Source organism: Dendrobates tinctorius, unplaced genomic scaffold, assembly GCF_039654945.1.
Source record: "Dendrobates tinctorius isolate UK_male_01 unplaced genomic scaffold, ASM3965494v1 ptg000161l, whole genome shotgun sequence".
Lineage (NCBI taxonomy): Eukaryota > Metazoa > Chordata > Amphibia > Anura > Dendrobatidae > Dendrobates > Dendrobates tinctorius.
The window spans coordinates 2,179,948-2,201,215 of record NW_027361828.1 but is presented as its reverse complement, the minus strand read 5'-3'; the positions used below and the strand labels follow the sequence as shown (position 1 = coordinate 2,201,215).

At 41.3% G+C, this 21,268-nt stretch overlaps 1 protein-coding gene across 4 annotated transcripts in view; it reads left to right on the top strand.

Moving 5' to 3' along the window:
• Nucleotides 1-21,268, top strand: part of INPP4B (inositol polyphosphate-4-phosphatase type II B) — a 1,297,521-nt gene that overhangs the window by 1,022,544 nt on the left and 253,709 nt on the right. For all 4 annotated transcript variants that reach the window (XM_073549778.1, XM_073549777.1, XM_073549779.1 and 1 more), the window contains 3 exons: nucleotides 941-1,071; nucleotides 11,361-11,465; nucleotides 16,378-16,486. In XM_073549778.1, coding sequence (XP_073405879.1) covers nucleotides 941-1,071; nucleotides 11,361-11,465; nucleotides 16,378-16,486 — 345 coding nt within the window. The remainder of the gene's footprint in view (nucleotides 1-940; nucleotides 1,072-11,360; nucleotides 11,466-16,377; nucleotides 16,487-21,268) is intronic.

The window sequence follows — 21,268 nt, the reverse complement described above, 5'->3', positions numbered from 1 at the left end:
TGTCTTCTACCCATACTAGGGTCCCTCACGTTTGACCATATTCAGGTACGGACTGGGGCTGAAATTCAACCCTGGCATTTGAAATCACACAGGCCCATGCTGTCACTATTCCCAAGCACCAGATGGGATACATTACTACTATTATTACCCTGGATGGAGGAAAGCAAGATCTACTACAAGACTAATATTTCTAATAATACCTGTGGCCTGCTGTGGTAAGTGACGGAGTCAATGACTTTGTGCTCCGTCACAACTGTTAACAGTATGGATGTCTTGAGAACACAGATTCTGTTAACAATGTAGCAGACATGGCAGCCCATGACCAAACAGGCCCTTCGGGCATTTGCTAGAATTGCCAGATGGCCAGTCCGGCCCTGCCCATACTATGTTGCATTTGCTGTAATGTGGTCCTACTGACCTCTCCTACCCATACTAGGGTCCCTCACGTTTGCCCATCCTTTGCTACATTTGCTACTATGTGGTCCTACCAATGTCTCCTACCCATACTAGGGTCCCTCACTTTTGTCCATACTATGCTGTACTTGCTGCTATGTGGTCCTCCTGACCTCCCCTACTCATACTAGGGTCATTACAGTCTGCCTATACTTCTCTGCCTTTAGGCTACTAGGTGGTGCTACTAATCTACCTTTTTCATACTAGGGTAACTAGATTCTTCTACCTGTACTTTTGTGCATTTGCTGCTAGCCGGCCCTACTCATCTCCCCTACCCGTACTAAAGTTACTACATTTTTCTGCCTGTGCTTCTGCATTTGCTATCAGGTTGTTCTGCTGATCCCTATGGTCACTAATCTCTTTGACATATTTGTCTCAGTTAAAAGAGGACCTTCCATTGTGAGTTATTTTGAGCTTATTTCTTAAAACATGAAATGTGAATTTTAGTCATGTGAAGAACAATCATATTCATACTTATTCTATTCAGAATTGAGGAACTGAAGGAACTCGGGGACCTCTCTCCACACTGGGACAATCTACGGCAAAGCGTTATAACTCATTATGAAGAAATGTTGGCTGACTACAAGGAAAGTCTTGCAGAGCTTGAAAAATATACAGGTAACAAATTACACAATAGTAAAGCTAATAATAAGGCATATCTTAATAGTGTTGTGTCGGAGTGCACCATTTTTATGTTTATAGGGGTTTTCCCACAGGAAATCATTGATGACCTATTATTGTCAAGATAAGCCACTAATGTTTGCTCAGTGGACAAATGCACCACATTCACCATTAGCATCCTTGGCATGGGTAACTTACAATAGTATTGCATTCACCATGGTGCTTTCTAGGTTCTGTATTGCATACACCTATTGTATTCAATATCTTATGTCATGGCAGTTCTAAAAAAGTTACTTTTGGTAGTCTTAAAGTAATCTATTACAGTGCATTCCAGTTTATTATGCAAATTGGATTTAAGTGTGATAAAGATACAATTTGTTTTTAATTTTTTGATTTCCATATAAACTCATGGATGATATTGTGTCTCAGGGGTTTTTGGATCATTTAAGTCAATCTCAAACACCTGTGATAACTAGTTTACCAGGTGAACCCAATTAAAGGAAAACTACTAATGTTTAATGTCCTTCTTAAGTAATCAGGCCACTGGTTTCAAGCAATATAGAAAATAAAACAATCTATGCTGCCAAAAAGCATCAAATAGAGCGATGCCTAGGACAAGGTATTGTGGTGCAGTAACCTCTGTTAAAGCTAGGGGGCGCTGTATATGCTACTCAGAATATGCATGTGGGCGTGTGTCTGAATGCCCAGGATAAAACCTGTATGTGTCTGGCTGTGTGGAATAGGACCTGTAGTGAGGTCATGACCATGTGATCCATACCTAACTTGTGGGTGTGGTCACGTACCATATAGTGTGACTGAGGTCGGGTCACATGGGGATGTGTTATGAGCTCATTTTCTCCTTCACCTTTGATGTCCGATGAACTCCCTCTGCTGGTGAAAGGAGGTAGTGAAATTGATTTGGATGGGAAAAACCTGTCATCTGAACAGGTGGAGTGTGATTGCACATCCGGAATCTCTGAGTGGATATTAGGCCGGCGACGCCCTGCTGGGTTGCTGGTGATCCTCTCTGCTCTGAACTCTGGCCTCCAGTTTTTGATCTGCTATTGTTCCATGAGATTTTGTCTGTTTACTTAGTGTTTGTGTTCAGCCAGCCCTGGTTGGGACTGGCTGAACTCCATTTTTGTCTCTGATCAGTTGATCTCTTTGCTCTGTTTTCAGAATATACCTGAGTGCTGATATAGTGATTTTGAAGTCTAGTGACTTCAGGGCCTTTTCTATCAGACGTGTTGGACATTATTTTTGGCAGGGTTTTTGCGTGATTCCAGACAGTTGCTTTTCTTTCCTGTCCTATCTAGTTAGTGAGGGCCCCATCATTTGCTCAGCCTGTCTTTCTGTCTGTGTTTGTGTTTTCACCGTCAATACATGTTGGGGGCTGTCTATTGCTTTGGGGTCTGCTCTGGGGCAGTTTAGTTTTTCCCTTTCTTTCTTTAGGTTTATTTAGTTCTCCGGCTGTGAACGAGGTGTCTAGGACCACCGTAGGAGCACCCCACGGCTACTGTTAGTTGTTGTGAATAGGATCAGGGGTCTGCAATCCGCTAGCTACCAACCTCTACGGTTTTCTGGACTTAGCTTGTATTTTTGTTTTTTCCTCCTCCGGTGACTCACTCATAACAGGGATGTGTGTTTTGATCCTGAGTGGTCAGAGTGCAAGGTCCCAGAAGGCCTGTGTGTGTTGCAAGTGTCTGGGACTGAACTTCCTGGAAGAGCACATGGAAAGGCCCGGTCCTGGTAGAGTCTGTGACGGCTCTGTGTAGGGAAGCTACTGCCCGGCTGTGGGGCTGCAACTGTAGACAGCCTAGTGAGCAAGGCACTGTCTGGAACAGTGATGCCAGTGCGGCCACTTCCCTGATAATCTGTGAGGGTTAAACCGTGAGTAACGCTGACCGGGGTCAGTAAGAGACTTTGTATGCCTTATGTGGTAACGCTGCATGTTTAACGGACATTGTACTGGAAGCTGCATGCTATTATGTTCATGAAGAGTGGTTTATGGTGATGTTTAATAAACTGAATGAACTGTTTAACCCAGAGTGTCCCCACGTATGCCTCAAAGACCGGTCAAGCGAGTAAATCCCTGTCCACTCATTTGGTGGATCTCTACAGTATGAAAATATTAGATATTTCACAAAAATGTAAGCAAGATCACCATATTGTTTTGAGATTTGTGGCTTATACAGAGCACAGATGGATTCGTGCAGATAAAGGCATAATGAGGAAGGTTTCTGCCAGACAAATTCATCGGATTAAGAGAGAAATTAAACACAAATAAATTCCCCAATTATAGAAACAAAAAATTATAACACAACTCAAAATTCAACATAATACACCAAATTCCCTTTGTCAAGACCCTTAAGCTAGAACTAGGGATAAGAAGAGTTTTAGCCAACCAAATAAATTTTATTACAATAAAATCGATAAACAGAGCATTTCTGCTAATGCAGACATACGAGGGCAAAAATAACAGCAATTGCACCTTACAATGAAAACAGTTTATACAAAGCACAAAAAATTAGTAACAAAAAAACCCACATTTTAAATTTATAACCTACTCTAGGCAATTTAACCACTAGTGGATAAACAAAGGGTAAAGTGTCACAGTGCTGAGAAAAGTGCATCAGTGCTATACTGCATATTCAACTAGCCTATTAATATAAGTGGCACAAATGAAGAGTGCCAACAATAGTGGGGATTAGCTCACTATCAGAAGCATAGGTGCATAACTAGCCTATTAGCATAAGTAACCTAAGTACTAAGTGCACACAATAGTGGGGATTAGCCCACTATCATGAGCATAAGGTGCACAAAAAAGTATAGACAATATAAGGTGCTATAATCACACTTACAAGATGTAAGGAAGAGTGCTGCCACAGCCTGCAGCCCCTACACGCGTTACACCACAGCTTCTTCAGGAGCCTTTTTGAATTTCCCACACAGCAATGGCATAAAGTGAGACTAGGGACTTTTTTTTTTTTTAAGTGGCGGAGGAATACAGTGCGGAAGGATACCTACCTTCCGTCATTGGATTCCTGCAGCCCGTAGAGAACGGCAGCAACAGCTGATGCTGCAGTTCTCTACCCAAGATCGTCGTGGGACACACTCGTGGACTGCTTCGGATCGTGGGTGAGTATTTTTGTGGTTTGTTATGTTAATATTTATTCCGTAAAAGACAATGGCTTCGGGGAACAATGTGACAAGTATTGGTAAGTATGTTACTCTATGTTATATGTACTGTATGTCTATGTATGTATTGTATGAATGTATTGTATGTAGTATGTATGTAGTATATATGTGGTATGTATGTAGCATGTAGTATGTATGTAGTATGTATGTAGCATGCATGTAGCATGCAGTATGTATGTAGCATGCATGTAGTATATATGTAGTATGTATGTAGCATGTAGTATGTATGTAGCATGCATGTAGTATATATGTAGTATGTATGTAGCATGTAGTATGTATGTAGTATGTATGTTGCATGTAGTGTATATGTAGTATGAATGTAGCATGTATGTAGTATGTAGTATGAATGTAGCATGTATGTAGTATGCATGTTGTATGTATGTAGCATGTAATTTTTTTTTTTTTTTTTACATTCAACACATTAGCCGGATGATGGGACTACTACTGTCCCATCATTGGCTAATGTGTCAATCACTGTTATGGTAGCAGGCATCGCCCGATGGGACTTGTAGTCCCATCGGACGATGCCTGCACAGACCCCCGAAGCCTGCACAGCCCCCCGGCAGGCCGGCACAGCCCCCCGGAGCCTGCACAGCCCCCCGGCAGGCCGGCACAGCCCCCCGGCAGGCCGGCACAGCCCACCGGAGCCTGCACAGCCCCCCTGGCAGGCCGGCACAGCCCCCCGGCAGGCCGGCACAGACCACCGGAGCCTGCACAGACCCCCTGGCAGGCCGGCACAGCCCCCCGAAAGGCCCGTACAGACCCCAGAGAGGCTGTACAAGGGAAAAACAGGATTTTTCTTATTCCGATACCGGAAGTCCCATAGACTTGAATGGGACTTCCGGTATCGGAATCGGCGATACCGATACTTTTTTTTTTAAGATCGGCCGATCCATTCCGATCCGATACTTTGAAGTATCGGACGGTATCGCTCAACTCTAGTGCTAACAAGTATAAATGGTTGGAGTGGGCCCAGACATAAAGACTAATTTTAAAAGACTGTTTACTGATGAGTGCTGTGCAACTCTGGATAGACAAGATATATGGAGTAGTGGATGACCACCATGTCCCAACAAGACTGTGACGTCAGCAAGGAGGTAATGGTTGGGACTGTATTTATGGGAAAGAGATGTTAGGAATCTTTAGGGTCCCCAAAGGTGTGAAAATGACCTTGGCACATTATATAGAGTTTCTGACTGAGCACTTTCTTCCAGGGTGCAAAAAGAAGGGCTGTGCCCTCTATAGCAAAATCATCTTCATACATGACAAAGCACATCTCATGGCACAAAGAATACCTCTGAGGCAATGGCTGCTATGGGCATAAAAGGTGAAAAACTCATGGGGTGGCTACCATACTCCCCTGACCTCAACCCTATTGAGTATCCCCCAGAAAAAGATCTATGATGGTTGGAAATAGTTCACATCAAAACAGCAGCTCTTGAAGGCACATCCTGCAAAAAGAAATCCAAGTAGAAACTATTCAATAACTCACAAGTTCAATTGATGCAAGAATTGTGTGAAGGGGATATCAAAGAAGGGGTTGTATGGTAACATGTAACGTGACCTGTTAAAATGTTTTTAATATAGTAACATAGTTAGCAAGGCTGAAAAAAGACATTTGTCCATCCAGTTCAGCCTATATTCGTCAGAATAAATCCCCAGATCAACGTCCTTCTAAAGAACCTAATAACTGTAAGATACAATATTGTTACACTCCAGGAAGACATTCAGATCTCTCTTGAACCCCATGACTGAGTTCGCCATAACCACCTCCTCACGCAAGGAATTCCAGATTCTCAGTGCCGTAAAGGTACTGTCACACTTAACGATGCACCAGCGATCCCGACCAGCGATATGACGCGGTCAGGATCGCTGGTGCATCACTAAGTGGTCGCTAGTGAGCTGCCACACAGGCAGATCTCACCAGCGACATCGCAGGGGTCGGGGGTCGCTACTTACCTGTCAGACGAGGCGATCCTGATGTCCTCCCGCCCGCGTCCACTCGTCGTTCGTCGGTGCCACAGGAAGCCCAGCAGGAAGCTGATGACGAGAAACGGTCCAGGACGTTCTCGCGCGATCAGCGATAACCAGCGGGGGAGCGGTCGGAGGTAAGTATTAGACATAGCGATATCGCTAGCAATATCGCTATAGCGTCACAAAATCAGTGATGTTATAGCGATATTGCTAGCGATATCGCTTAGTGTGACAGGCCCTTAACAGAAAGAATCCTCTTCTATGTTGGTGGAAAAGCCTTCTCTCCTCCAGACACAGAGAATGCCCCCTTGTGACTGTCACCTTCCTTGGTATAAACAGATCCTCGGAGAGATATTTGTATTGTCCCATAATATACTTATACATTGTTATTAAAACGCCCCTCAGTCGTCTTTTTTCTAGAGTAAATTTTGCTAATCTCTCTGGGTATTGTAGTTCCCTCATCCCCTTTATTAATTTTGTTGCCCTCCTTTGTACTCACTCTAGTTCAATTATATCCTTCCTGAGCACCGGTGCCCGAAACTGTACACAGTACTCCATGTGCGGTCTGACCAGGGATTTGTAGAGAGGCAGTATAATGCTCTCATCATGTGTATCCAGACCTCTTTTAATGCACCCCATGGTCCCATTTGCCTTGGCAGCCGCTGCCTGGCACTGGCTGCTCCAGGTAAGTTTATCATTAACTAGGATCCCCAAGCCCTTCTCCATGTCAGATTTACCCAGTGGTTTCCCATTCAGTGTGTAATGGTGATATTGATTCCTTCTTCCCATGTGTATAACCTTACATTTATCATTGCTAAACCGCATGCGCCACATTTCAGTCCAAGTTTCCAACTTATCCAGATCCATCTGTAGCAGAAAACTATTTTCTCTTGTATTGACTGCTTTACATAGTTTTGTATCATCTGCAAATATCGATATTTTACTGCGAAAACCTTCTACCAGATTGTTAATAAATATGCTGAAAAGAATAGGTCCTAACACCGACCCCTGCGGTACCCCACTGGTCACAGCGATCCAGTTAGAGAATATACCATTGATAACCAGCCTCTGCTTTCATTGAAATTTTTTTGGTTGAAAAAGCCTTTGATTTCAGTAAATGTGTCCTCTTAATGCTGCAAATCCAACAAATAACCATTTTCATTTCTTTGCAACCTATAAAATGTTTGGAAACTGTTGTGCATAATTTGGAAGAGTGTACTTTGAGTTTTTCAGTTTTGAAAAAACTACTGTTATCCTTGGAAGCTTTGTCCGATAAAATTTGATTTATACGCTAAGAGTTGATGATTTGAACATTATACTGACTCATTTGCATTTAGGACAATCGTAGAAAAATATCATTTGCATAATAATTTGAAACCCTGTGTATTAGGATCACTATCTCTTAAAGAAAATCCGTCACCATGAAAATTCAGTCCAATCTGCAAGCACCATGCTATAGAACAGGCTTGGAAGTGTGATTGGGACTCTACACGTAGCGCCTGAATTTGGATTTCCCATTATTCTTGTTACTGGTACACTATCAGGGCTTATACATTCATATGCCTTTTACAATGCATACCATAACTGCCCTTTGTGCTATGTGGTAATTATTTTTCTACTATGGATGCACCTTTGCTTATGCGAAGTGAGGGATAGTTTTAGTGCTTATCATGGTAAGCTGGTTTGAGTGTTGCGTGTAGCACAATGGTGCTTTTTTAAAGGGAATCTGTCACTGAGTGTTTCTACCCTGTTGGAAAGCAGCATGACGTAGTGGTAAAAACTCCAATTCTAGTGATGTATCCTTTACTGGGCTGCTTCCTGCAGTTTTGATAGTTCTATTTGATCAACTGCAGATCTTTCAGTTCTCCGAATGCTGAGCTCTGTGTAACCTAAGCACACCACTGATTGCCAGTTTTCTGTGTACACCCTGCATAGGCAGAAAGCTGCCAGTCAGTGGTGGACATGGGATTTTATAGAGCTCTTGAATATGGAGGCCTACATGGCAGCAGGTTTACTAGTCCTCTGGTGATAATCTCCTACTGAAACAATCAGCCCTGTAAGTGCTACTAGATAAACAAATACCAGGCACGAGGCACGAGATCCATAGGACAAGATGCAATCACATGTGGACGAAAGGAGGGGTTGATCCAACTTCCAGAGGTTTTTTGCCAAAAATTTGGTTATTTGATAGGAAAAGGTGAAAAAAATATGTACAAAAATCAACAAAAGGACAGCAGCATAGCAGCAACATGTTTCTAACGACCATGGTGTTCTTTGGCAGAGCAGACGAAGAACGCCATGTGCGTTTGAAAAGCATTGCTGCTATGCTGTACTTTTATTGATTGTTGTACATATTTTTTGCACCTTCTATGAAATAAAAAAAAAATTGGGCAAAAAAAATTCTAGAAGCTGGATCAAACCCTCCTTTCGTCCCACTGCAAGTGATACATCGCTGAAGTTGGAGTATCTTTCACAATCTTGGTGACAGATTTCCCTTAAGTATTTTTAAACCTTTATTTAGTTCCTTTGTGTTTGTATTTAAACCTTAGCAAATTTGTATTTTGCATGATATTTACTTCCATTATTCACATAACTCTTATTCTTTTTATTTATTGGCTTACCCTAAAGGTACTGTCACACTTAGCGATGTACCAGCGATCCCGACCAGCGATATGACGCAGTCAGGATCGCTGGTGCATCGCTAAGTGGTCCCTAGTGAGCTGCCACACAGGCAGATCTCACCAGCGACATCACTGGGGTCGGGGGTCGCTACTTACCTGTCACACTAGGCGATCCTGCGTTCTCCCGCCCAGCTCCACGCTCGTCGCTCGTCTCTCCACAGGAAGCGCCGCAGGAAGCTGACGACAAGAAAGTCCTGGACGTTCTCGCGCGATCAGCGATAACCAGCGGGGGAGTGGGTTGTAGGTAAGTATCACACACAGCGATATCGCTAGCAATATCGCTATAACATCACAAGTTATAGCGATATTGCTAGCGATATCGCTTAGTGTGACAGTACCTTTAGGATAGATCATCAATATCAGGTCAGATCCAACACCATGCACTCACACTGATTGGCTCAGCTCCTACTCACGTCATGGCCACTACCAAGAGCTCCTATGCAGTTCTCTTTACATATAGAGCAGAAAACAGCGGATCTGTGGGCAGTACTGGGTGTCGGATGTCAACCAATCTGATGCTAATGATCTATCTTAAGGATTTGTAATTAATATGGTAGGTTTGGAAACCCACTTAAAATTTGGTCTTAATTGGATGATACATGAAGCAGGCAGTTCCGTTCCTTAGTCTGGGTAATTTTCTTCCTCATTAGGAAGATTTTTATAACTTGCATAAAATGCATTACAAAAGGAAACAAAAAGCAAAAACCACATTTTTTTATTACAAAAGGAAAGTAGAATAAAGTCTACAGACTTTAAAGGTACTGTCACACTTAGCGATGTACCAGCGATCCCGACCAGCGATATGACACGGTCAGGATCGCTGGTGCATCGCTAAGTGGTCGCTAGTGAGCTGCCACACAGGCAGATCTCACCAGTGACATCGCAGGGGTCGGGGGTCGTTACTTACCTGTCAGACGTGGCGATCCTGACGTCCTCCCGCCCGCGTCCATGCGTCGCTCGACGCCACAGCAGGAAGCCCAGCAGGAAGCTGACGACGAGAAACGGTCCAGGACGTTCTCGCGCGATCAGCGATAGCCAGCGGGGGAGCGGTTGGAGGTATCAGACATAGCGATATCGCTAGCAATATCGCTATAATGTCACAAAAACCAGTGACGTTATAGCGATATTGGTAGCGATATCGCTTAGTGTGACAGGCCCTTAAGTCTTCTTGAGTTCTTCTGAGCCACATTGATGTTTTCACGATGTTGAGGCAAACATCAAACTGTTATGACTCATTTGTTCTCGAGCGAGTGATTTTCCTACCTTGAATAGCCCATCTTTTATTTCTATTCATGATGTTTATTTTGTGCCTCACATTTCAGATCTTCTGGAGCATTAAACGCTTCTTTTATTTTCTAATTGCAAATCACATTGTGTTCCTAATGGCGAAAAATGCCCTGCTCGCGGCATATGAATGTTAGCATGTGTTGTCCTGCACTTCACATGAACGCTGAATGGAATCCCAAAGATCTCTTGAACGAATGAAAAAAAAAAATGCCACCGCAATCCAATCTCTCATAGGTGATGGTTGCCTCCTTTCTGTGCAAGCAGGGGCCTAGGCATGTGACTGTGGTTTAAACCCAAGGGTGCCACTACGGTTAAAATAGCTGCAAGTATGTGCAATTGAGCGATGTGACCTGGGACAGGAGGCTTTTAGAGGGATGGGCAGTAGTGCTTTCATTCTTTTCTTTAAAAGTGTTGACATCATCAAGGAAATGCATTTACTAAAAAGCTATTATGTTATGATTATGCTGACTGTATGGAATTACAGTAGTCTGTATCCCCTGAGTGCATAAACTGCAGCAGCGGGGGGTGAGACATGGAAGAGTGGGCCTGGTGGATGCATGCCAGGTATCTGGTAGCAGCGCCATTGTTTTGTTACCACTGAAAAACTATTTCGTAAAAGTGTATTACTGCAAAAAAACTCAAAAGGGTCTCGGGGAGCAGGATAATACACCAAGATGTGAAATACAGAAGTCAGGTCTGTGCCTTCATTATTCTTAGTTTGACAGGTCAATAAAAATGAGTTGTACTTCAGCTTTTGGCTTTATATAATGCTATATTTTAAGTGCAGTCAAAACATAATGCGTGATAAATGTGCCATCATTTTCACCATGCTGGGTCCCTGTTGTAGGCAGCAGGGGTCGTCTGTCACTTAAAATACATTAGCATATCTGCACATTAAATACTGCTCCGTAGATTGCCGAAAAGGCGCATGCTGCGACGACGCTGCTATAAAAATCTTTTCATTTCTTAAGATTCAAGTACATAATAAAATCGCAAGATGAACTGGAAAGATACAATGCATGCACACCCTGCTCAGACTTAAGAGAAGAACTGATTGTGAAAAAAATGGAAAATACCCATCTGCTTGCTGCCGAACTGGGTGATGCTTACAGTTTTTTTTTCTAATTCATTTGCTTTTTTCCCCAGGGTCTTCTTTCAAATCCAGCTGCACGAAAGGAGAAAAGAGTCTAGAATTTGTTCCAATTAATCTCCATTTACAAAGAATGCGTGTTCACAGCCAAAAGTTAAAAGGTAATGTTGTTGATCTGAAAAGAAAGTCCTAAAGATTAGCTATGGCAATGTAAAAGTGAGAAGTTCAAGAAAATGACTAATTACAATTATTGCACAATTGGTGAGAATATGTGACTGAGGCAAGCAGAGGCTGGAATAGAGGATAGATGACTGCCACAACAAATATCATACCAGACCCACCATGATGGTGCTGGCTGAACCTGGTATCTGGCCCAATTTCCCACTCTTTTGTAACTCGGTAACAAAGGAGATGGGATCTCCAACAGCCATAGAAAAAATATTTCTCAAAATGGCACCGGCTTGCCCGCGTAGTAGCATCTGCGCAGGCACCACTGGCACCATCTTGGTGGAGACATTTTTTAAATTTCCTCTAGCAAAGTACTGCACAGTAGCAGCTATTGAAACGCCGATGATTTTTTTTATAATAATCAGTATATAAAATAGGGGGCAGGTCAATGAGGGATCAGAAAGTAGGTCACTGAGGGATCAATGACCTGTTAGAAGCCATCAGTCATGTATACCTAAGCACATGAAGACTCCCTCCACAGCCCTGCTCACAGACCGCCCCCAAGCACAAGAATCGTATTAACTGAAAACTACAAATAAAGATTAAACAACAATCACAGGACAGATTTCATCATCCAGGTATCATTTTAATCAGTATAATGGCACAACCTGACAGTGTCTGTAGGTTACTCAGCATAATCCTGCTGAAAGATTCGCTTTAACAAAGATGAAAATAAAGTGGCTTTTATGCAATGATGCTGGCTTCCTCTATGGATTACACTATGGACGGAACCTAGCCATGGATTTCCTATTGCAGAAGGTGAGCTGTTAGCATAGTTTTCCTTCAAAATCATGGAAATGATGATATGCCTAGTTTTCCCAAAGTGTTCCATAAGCCATTTTTCATCACATCAGCGCTAGGCCACAAGTTGCTTGTGCTGCTGTGAGCAGCTTGTCTCGCATCATGCACATCTGGGACTTTGTTGGTCAGCAAAGGGAGATGCCAGCAGTGGATCTTGATGATTTGCATTCAGTGTGCCAGAACATTCCTCAGAAAACCATTAATAACCTTATTGATTGCATACCAAAGTGTGTATATTTTTCTATGTCATACTTAATACTGAATAAATCAAGATTTATTGAAAATGTTGCTTTCATTTGTCACCATTTGAATATCTTTAGCATGTCTAACGATTATGTAATTCTATGACTTTTGCGTGTATTTATATTTTCGCTCTCCTATTAAAAAGGATAATATCACTGAAGAAGGAATGGTACATCCCCAGAGCTGTGGAAGTAAATGTATTATTTCTATTCTCGGACATATGTCTCAAGAAACTAATAAAGAAGAAGAAACATAGCTCCTCAGTCCTGTATGCTTGAGAGTGGTCAGCAGGGAGGAGTGACTTACACCTCCTTAGACAAATGATGCTGCCCTAGATAGTAATTGAGGAAACCTCCAGTTTATTGCGCTCTGTTCTCACGTAGCCTTGGAACCATGCTTCATTTTTATATGCCCATTTCTACAAAGTTCTGTAAAGAGTCTTGAGTAAATCAACGTTTCAGTAGCACATTACAGGCCAATATGCAGAAAGGACTTCTCTTTCCTGTAATTTCCTGTATTTTTTATAGAGTTTAATCAAGGCTTGTGTATCAAGTAATGAATATGACACAAAGAATAGAATGGCAAAAATGTAAATCCGTAATGAGGAAATCTTCAGTAAAGGAAACGAGCCGTGTTGCCTCGTCTCCTGCTGACAGGAAAAATAACCTCCGGTTTGCTTGGTGTCGCTCTGATTGTTCGGAATTCTTCTCTTCATCTTCATGCATTATGCAAATGACATGTAACAGTAACAGGAGCTGTGAGTGTCATAAAGATATGATCACTCTCCGCAGCACTCAGAGCATATCACCGGGAGAAGAAAGCACCTGTCAAGCTGGAGATGGTACATTTGCAGTGTTTTATAATACATGACAAAAGTTGTTGATGGTTACATTACTCTTTAGGCTCTGCATCGTAAAATGTTTTGACATAGTTATATAGAATGGCTCCATATCATGAAGTGGTTATTTGGGCTAAACTAATGATTCTGTACCCTAGATTCTTTCTGGTGAATACAATGTTCTGTGAATAATCATCTCTTGTCACAAATGCATGATTAACTTCAATAAAAGTCACAAATACATCTACATCTATCAAGTGAGGCTTCAGCGACATTGGGGAAAATTTATCAAACCTACTGCTAAAGAAAAGTGAAGCAATTGACCAGAGCAGTCAATCTAGTGTCAACATTCATTCCAAAAAATGGCAACTGTTCCTCTGTTTCTTTTATCATTACTAAGTTAAGATGAGCAGATCTGGCAAATGTCGAATTCACCTGTTTGCACAAATTTTCCTGGGTAGTTCGATTTGCAGTAAAGTTACTCTCTGCCAATTGAATTTCCATTATTATGCCCTGGGGGGTCTCTCAGTACCCCAGAGCATTATAAAACAATAATTATACCCACCTCAATGGCTCCTCCAATCCTCACTGTCCTCTGTCCGGTCATCGTTACATCTTCTTATCAGCATCTCAAGCACTGAAGCCCAAGACCACTTCATGCTAGGCCAGAATTTTTGGCTTTAATGAGCCCTGCGACATTTCTGCACATGCGCACAAAAGGTCATGACAGATGACCGTAAGTACATGTAGCAAGGACCAAACTGATGACGATGAGGAACAGAGGGGTCGTAGAAGTGAATAGAAAGGTGAAACTAAAAGGGCATTCCAAGCTCCAAAGATCCTATCCCAATATGTAGTAAGTCTAAGAATAATAATATTAGCAAATACCTCCAATTAGAAAGTTAGTATAGTTCTTCTGATTCACTATGTTGGTTACCACACATGGCATTAAATAGCTTGGCTATCCATGGTTGCAACCACTAATATAGTGATAGTTAATTAGTTGTTAGTGGTCATAACCATGGATACTTAAGCTACTGCAATGCCCTGCACATGGTGTAAATGACATATCTAATCAGAAAAACTATACTACATTTTTAATTTAAGGTATGTGCTAATATTATTATTATTACACCTAATACTTATTGGGATAGGATTTTGTAGATGAGAATACCCTATAAATATTTTTATTTTTTTGTACTACTATATTACTGAATATATGTAGAAGCTAATTACAATAAATCTGCATTTTGGCGAATGCAGAGTTTTGTAAATTTCAAGTAGAATTAAATTCCACTCAAATTCTCTTATCTCTGTTAGTAAGCACATGATTAACCCTAATGGTGGGTTAGTGGGGGGGTTTCCCTCTGGAAATGCTACAATAACCAGATATAACTCAAGGAACCTGAAGACCTACCTCTTCCGACAAGTCTATAACCTGCAGTAACCACCGATCCACCAAACCGCTGCACGACCAGCTCTACCTTCATTGTGCAAAAAACTCATTGGATATAGATTTAAAGGAAATCTCTCATTGAAAATGCAAACCATTCTGCAGGGAGTTTGTTGTAGAGCACATACTGTATGTCAATCTTTGCCCCGCAGTTGAAAATTGCAAAAAGGTAACGGATCACGGCAAAATGGCTAGGCAAATGGATGGTCAAGACAAATCTAAAGTCAAGCAGCAAATATCAGAAAGCCAGACTGACAGCACAGAGAATACACACACATCTTGAGCAAAGCTACAATTAGCAATGATCTAACTTTGTCAGACAGTTAAACAGCTTTTCAATTATCCGAAAAGGAAAACACCTGGTGGAAACTCAAACATTCCACTGACAACCTGACTTGCCCCTGCTATTCATAGGGTGGCTGGGTTGTCATTCACAGCAATGACAACCTGTCACGGTCTTGCTATCCATAGGGCGGCTGAGCTGTCACAACACTGAGAGCCCGACATTCCCCTGCTATCCATAGGGCGGCTGAGATGTCACTCACAGCATCCGTAAGACACAGCAAGTGGCATGATCGTGATACAAACTTTTGGCTCAGTGTGACACTTTAAATAAAACACTACGTTACCAGGATGCCTAGCCACCATATTTGCTCATTATATCACTTGGCTACATTTTGAAATATTTCTAAAATAGACTATTTGGACTTTCTTTAGGATTATCCAGGAATGTTACCCATTAGAAGCCATAACAACTTTAGTTTTTTTGTTCTGCTTTTCTTCTCAGTGAATGAATTTATATACTCCCTCACTATGCATTGTTGCTTTATGTGAGTCATATGAATGGTTTTCCACAATCCTTAAGGAACAATGATAGTAAAACAGGTTGTTATGTAAGTGCTGCATTGCTTTATTGTGTACAGAAGTGTTATTATAGGACCGCAGAGTGTGATCATAATTTAAGCTGAATTATTAAAAAAAAATCTTATTGTTCAGTTGTGCAGCTTTTGGCCCTAAAAAGAGTAATATTTGGATAAAAAAATCTGTATTGATTCACGTGAAATATTTTTCATTTCATTTAAGGGGAAACCTTTATTGCTTTGTATGAACATAGTTTATTTTTCATGCTGCTGTATGCTTTACCATCATGCATTATGAAAGACAAAAGGCAGTAATGACAAATATACGTACTTAGCTGTGTCTCATTTACATTTAATTAATGCATAATTCAAACCTATCTATACTTACAGAGAAAACTATAACATATTGGTTCACACCGTGATGCAAAGCAAAGCTGTAACTTGGGATATGGTGACTATTAAAATCTAGTTAGTTGTGCTTACGTGGAAAGATTAACTAGCTTTCTCCAGACTCCAACACCCGCTGTTCTTTTTAATTAATCACTTGTTAATTGAATACATCCGCAAAGTTCCCCTTTCATGACCAGGAGCTTTATCATATTGCTTCATAACTGAGTTCAATTCAAGTACTCGTGTATTTATTTCTCCAGATGCCCAGTATGATGTTATTACCATTGGTGCCCCAGCAGCACATTCTCAGGGATTTAAGAGTGGTGGCCTCAAGAGACTGCTCACTAGGTTTGAAGCAGAAAAACGAAAGTAAGTACTGTAGTTAACTCAAAATGCTGAATTATTTATAAAAGCCTTTGTTTTTCTTATTTTTTTTTACGAATTTATTACTTTATTCCATGCATTTCTTTATATTTTAAAGCTTTTGCAATGTCATTTATTTCCTATGTTACCTATATTGTGGTCATTTTTACGGAGGGAGTAGCAATAATAAAGCTTACAGAACAACAAGGTGTTTTTGACTAAGTGCACAGTCATTTAGCAGAATTAAATCTGAAATGCTCTGATGGAAGTAAGAAAATGTTTTCCAGTTTACACCTTGTATTTTCAATCTAAAATGTATTGTATTTATTTACCGGTCTGTGGTTCCATTCTGAGCCTTCACAACTTGATGGATGAATGATCTTTTGGAAGATTGACCTTGTTCAAACCTAGATAGGTCCACCAGGTACTTCTCCTCCATTATTTTGACAGAATCAAGCCATTGGGTTGCTGGTCTTCCTTTTCACCTTGTTCCTTCTATTCTTCTGACCATAAATACTCTCTTCATACAATTTGTCCAAAGTAGGCAAGTCCTAACTTGGTGATCCTTGCTCCAAGTGCCATTTCTGGCTTGATCTGTTCCAAGATTGATTTGTTTGTTCTTCTTGCCATCCATGGTATTGATAGCATCCTTCTCCAGCACCACATTTCAAAGGCGTTGATTCTTTTTATGTCCTGTTTCTTTATCGTCCAGGTTTCATATCCGTATGTTACCGCAGAAAAGACCAAACAATGTCTGAGCCGTGTTTTTGCTCACGAGTGAAATGTCCCTCTATTTTAAGACCTTATCCAATGACTTGATTGTTGATTTGCCCATAGCTATTTCCCTATTGACTTCTGATGTCGTCTCTGCATCTTGAGTTATCATCGATCTGATTATATTGAAGTCCTTTACAACTTCCAGTTCATCATCATCCATCTCAAATGTGCCCCCGTCGTACCTGGCAGTAGTCAATATTTTTGACTTCTTTCTGTTGGGTAGCAGTCCCATGTTCGAGTTTTCCAACTTCACACTCCGTAATAAGTCCTTCATTGTATTCATTCCTCAGTGAAATCACTGGACAAGATCTTCAAATCGGGTAACATTTCACTTGCGACAAAGACAGCTTGTACATAGTTTAGTCTTTTCGATAACATACTGATGCAAAACCTGGAAGATAAAGAAACACGATAGAAGAAGAAGCGATGCCTTAGAAATGTGGTGATGGAGAAGGATGTTATCAGTACCATGGATGGCAAGAAAAACAACCAAACCAATTTTGTAACAAATCAAGCTGAACATGTCACTTCAAGCAAAGATCACCAAGCTATAACTTGCCTCCTAAAAATTGGTTCTAAAATTTTGTACAGATTTATCTCACATATAAAGGTGATGACTTTTAGACTGGCAGGGTACAAACACTGAGATCCTGATCAATTGTCATAACAGAACATTGGGCTATCTCAGGCCATGTGTCACGGACGTGGTTTGTGGAACCACTGTTCCACGGTCCACGGAGAGCCTGGGGGGGCATAACTAAGCAAACACCAGACTGTTCACTAGAGCCTCTGATGGTGAGGTTATACTTGGCTCCCGATGAACGCCAGGTGCCACTCCAGGACAGACCAACAGCCGCGCAGCAGCTGGACCCAGAAGGACAGATTGGATGGAGCAGCAGGTATAGCTTGTATCAGAGTGCAGCTGACCAAGTTCATATCTGAGTGCAGCAGACAGAGTTTGTGTCAGAGTGCAGCAGGCAGGATTGCATCTGAGTGCAGCAAGCAGGATTTGCTTTTGAGTGCAGCAAACAGGACTTGCACTGGTATGCAACCTTACACAACATAGACTGTAAACAGGAAGGTTGCTCAGGCACCTCCCCAGTGGGCAAGAAGCAATATACACATAATGTCCCAAAAAATGGACTGCATATGGACTGCACACGAATAACAAGTGAGATAAAAAATCATCCAACTTTTCTGGTTGAAACTCTGAGCAATTTTTATACACCCGTGTGAACCTTAAAGTAATAAAATTTGCAATGCAGCTTCCTAGCGAAGGATCCCGATATGTTTAAAGCCTAAATAGTTATTTTAAAAGCCATTTCAATAAGTTATTTTGTTTGCAGTCCTCATAGGTTGTCATATGTTCTATGTTCTGTTTTATTTTTGCTCCAAAGTTCCAAAATATATTTCTTATGTTCTTAAAAAAGTAGTCCTACTAGGTTCCACCAGTTTGGCTTAGATGTTATCAATTAGAAAATCCCAATAGTGTTACAGCAGAGCCTTCTGTAGAAGTACAGACATACTGTATAACCCAAGCCTTTTCCCCATGGTACACCAGTCAGAAATTGGAACCATAGACTCTGTCTTTTATTGCTGCTGCAGGCTTTAGAGAGCCACACAGGAACATACTGAAGAGGTAGCTATAAAGTAGATGTATGTCCAAGTAGTTTCATTATTGTCATTGTATCATACAATTAGAAGCTTCTATTATTGTCTTTTTGAAATTCCACTAATATTAAATATCAGGGCAGAAAATACAGTAAATACATTTTATTTTGTATTTTTCTTATTATTTAGGACTAGTGGAGGGCGAACCCCTGGATGTTCGGGTTCGGCTGAACATTTAAAAAAGTTTGGTTCAAGTACCCGAACCCGGACCCTATTCAGATAAATGGGGGCCCTAAACATCCATTCATGGTAAACTACGGTGAACTCCCTAAGCTCAGCGCTGAACCATTAGACTTTTCCTCACCATGCGAGCGGTGATCTCATGGAGGTCATCGCAGTTCATTGGCCCAGCTCACACGGAAGTGAGCTGGGTATGCAGCCTCTGTGACCTGCGGTAATCTCAATGTCGTCACCGCTAGTTTCTGACACTACACTCACAGCAGCTCATTCTCCTGTGGTTTTCAGCTTGGATGGTCATATCTTGGCACCATTCAGGTTGAAAACCAATTATGGCAGACATGGATTACAGCATGGGACAGTATGTCAGACAGGTGAGCAATATTATTGTTTTTATTTTATTTTTTTTACAGGGGACCAGGGATTCAATGGAATGGGTGTAATGGGAGTATAACTGTGTTTATTTTTAAACAGCAAAAAATTAGAGCGGGAACCAGATAAAAAATAGTTAATTATTCCCTGTATAGGAATTAGTCAAAAAATTGTGAGTTATTCCCTTTTTCTTATTTGGGGGGTAAGAATCGAGTTACCCCATCTGTTTATCACACTGGGTCAGGAATATTACTGCTGCTCTGTTTCAAAAACTTATGAGAGTTACACATCTATGATCAGCATTATTCCTTTAAATACTGAGCCTTATTGTCAGCACGGCTCAGTATATACTAGGCACCAAGGAATATACAAATAAGTTGTTTTGCACTTCAGCACTTTATTGTAGTTGTTGGCGCTGGTTTTGTTAAGGAGTCCTGGTAGGCCAGGGAGTGTCAGCCGACGTTGATCAAGAGTGCTAATTCATCATCCAGGGTGCCATCTCCCGCTCTGTTAGGAAGGGATTCATGTAGGGCAGAGGTCGAGAACCTTTTTGGCTGAGAGAGCCATAAACACCACATATTTTAAAATGTAATTCCATGAGAGCCATACAATATGTTTAAAACTAAATACAAGTAACTGTGTGCATTTTATGTAAGACCAACACTTTTAAAGTACAATAAGTCTCTGAATTCTTTTTAATAACGTTGTTATGCTGTTGCTAACCAATGATGAATAAAGTCCTTCTTACCATTAGTGTGACTTCTGGTGCTGCATGGTTTGTAGTCTGCTTAATACGTGGTGAGGTTAAGCTTCATGCAGGCGCTGAGACTTCCATCAGTTAAACGTGATTGTAGGTTGGTCTTGATGATCTTTAAATGTGAGAAAGACTGCTCACATGCATACATAGAGCCAAACACTGTCAATACAGCAATACTCACACGCTGCAGTGTGTGGAATGTGATGGGAAGCGCGTTCCAAGTTTTGGCAATCAGCTGGTCCGCAGGTTGAAGTTTTTTCATTTCTCCCCACTTGTGTTTGCTCGCCAACTCTGCTTGCTGTCGTCCAAGTCTTTCTAAATCTTTATTCAATGACTTGAACTTAATCACCCACATGTCTGAGGCCTTCAGGTCAGCAGCTTGTAGCTCAAAATCTCTGACTGAGACTGTGGGGATGTAACTCAGCGCCTGTCCACTGCACAATCGTGTGGATGGGTGAACTTAAAAAGATGACTGCGCACACGAAATTCTCCAAGGCACACTTTGAATGACTGCAGTAGATTAGATGTGAAGCCCACTAGATGCTGAAGATCAAGCTGTTGAGCAGGGTCACTTGCTGTGCATGAATCTTTAAACTCTCCCAGTTTTTCAAAGTGTAGTAAATGTCGGCCATGAAGAGTTCTAGCTTGTTTTCAAATGCAAACACTGCTTGTTGAAGAGATAAAACTGTATTTCCAATGCCTTGCATTTTCACATTAAGCTGGTTTAGCTGGTCAGTCATGTCCACAAGATAGTAGAACTTCAGGAGCCACTCAGTGTTAGCTAACTTAGGATGCTCAACATTTTTTTTTGTCAAGAAAAGTCTGGATTTCGCTCAGACAAGCTGCGAAATGGCTTAGCACCTTTCTTCTTGACAACCAACGCACATTGCTGTGCAGAAGCAGACAAGAATAATTATTCCCAGCTTCATCCATTAGTGTTTTAAACTGGCAATCATTTAAAGCTTGGGCAACAATAAAGTTGATCACCTGAATGATCAGCGACATCACCTCACCAAGCTGCTCGCCACACATCT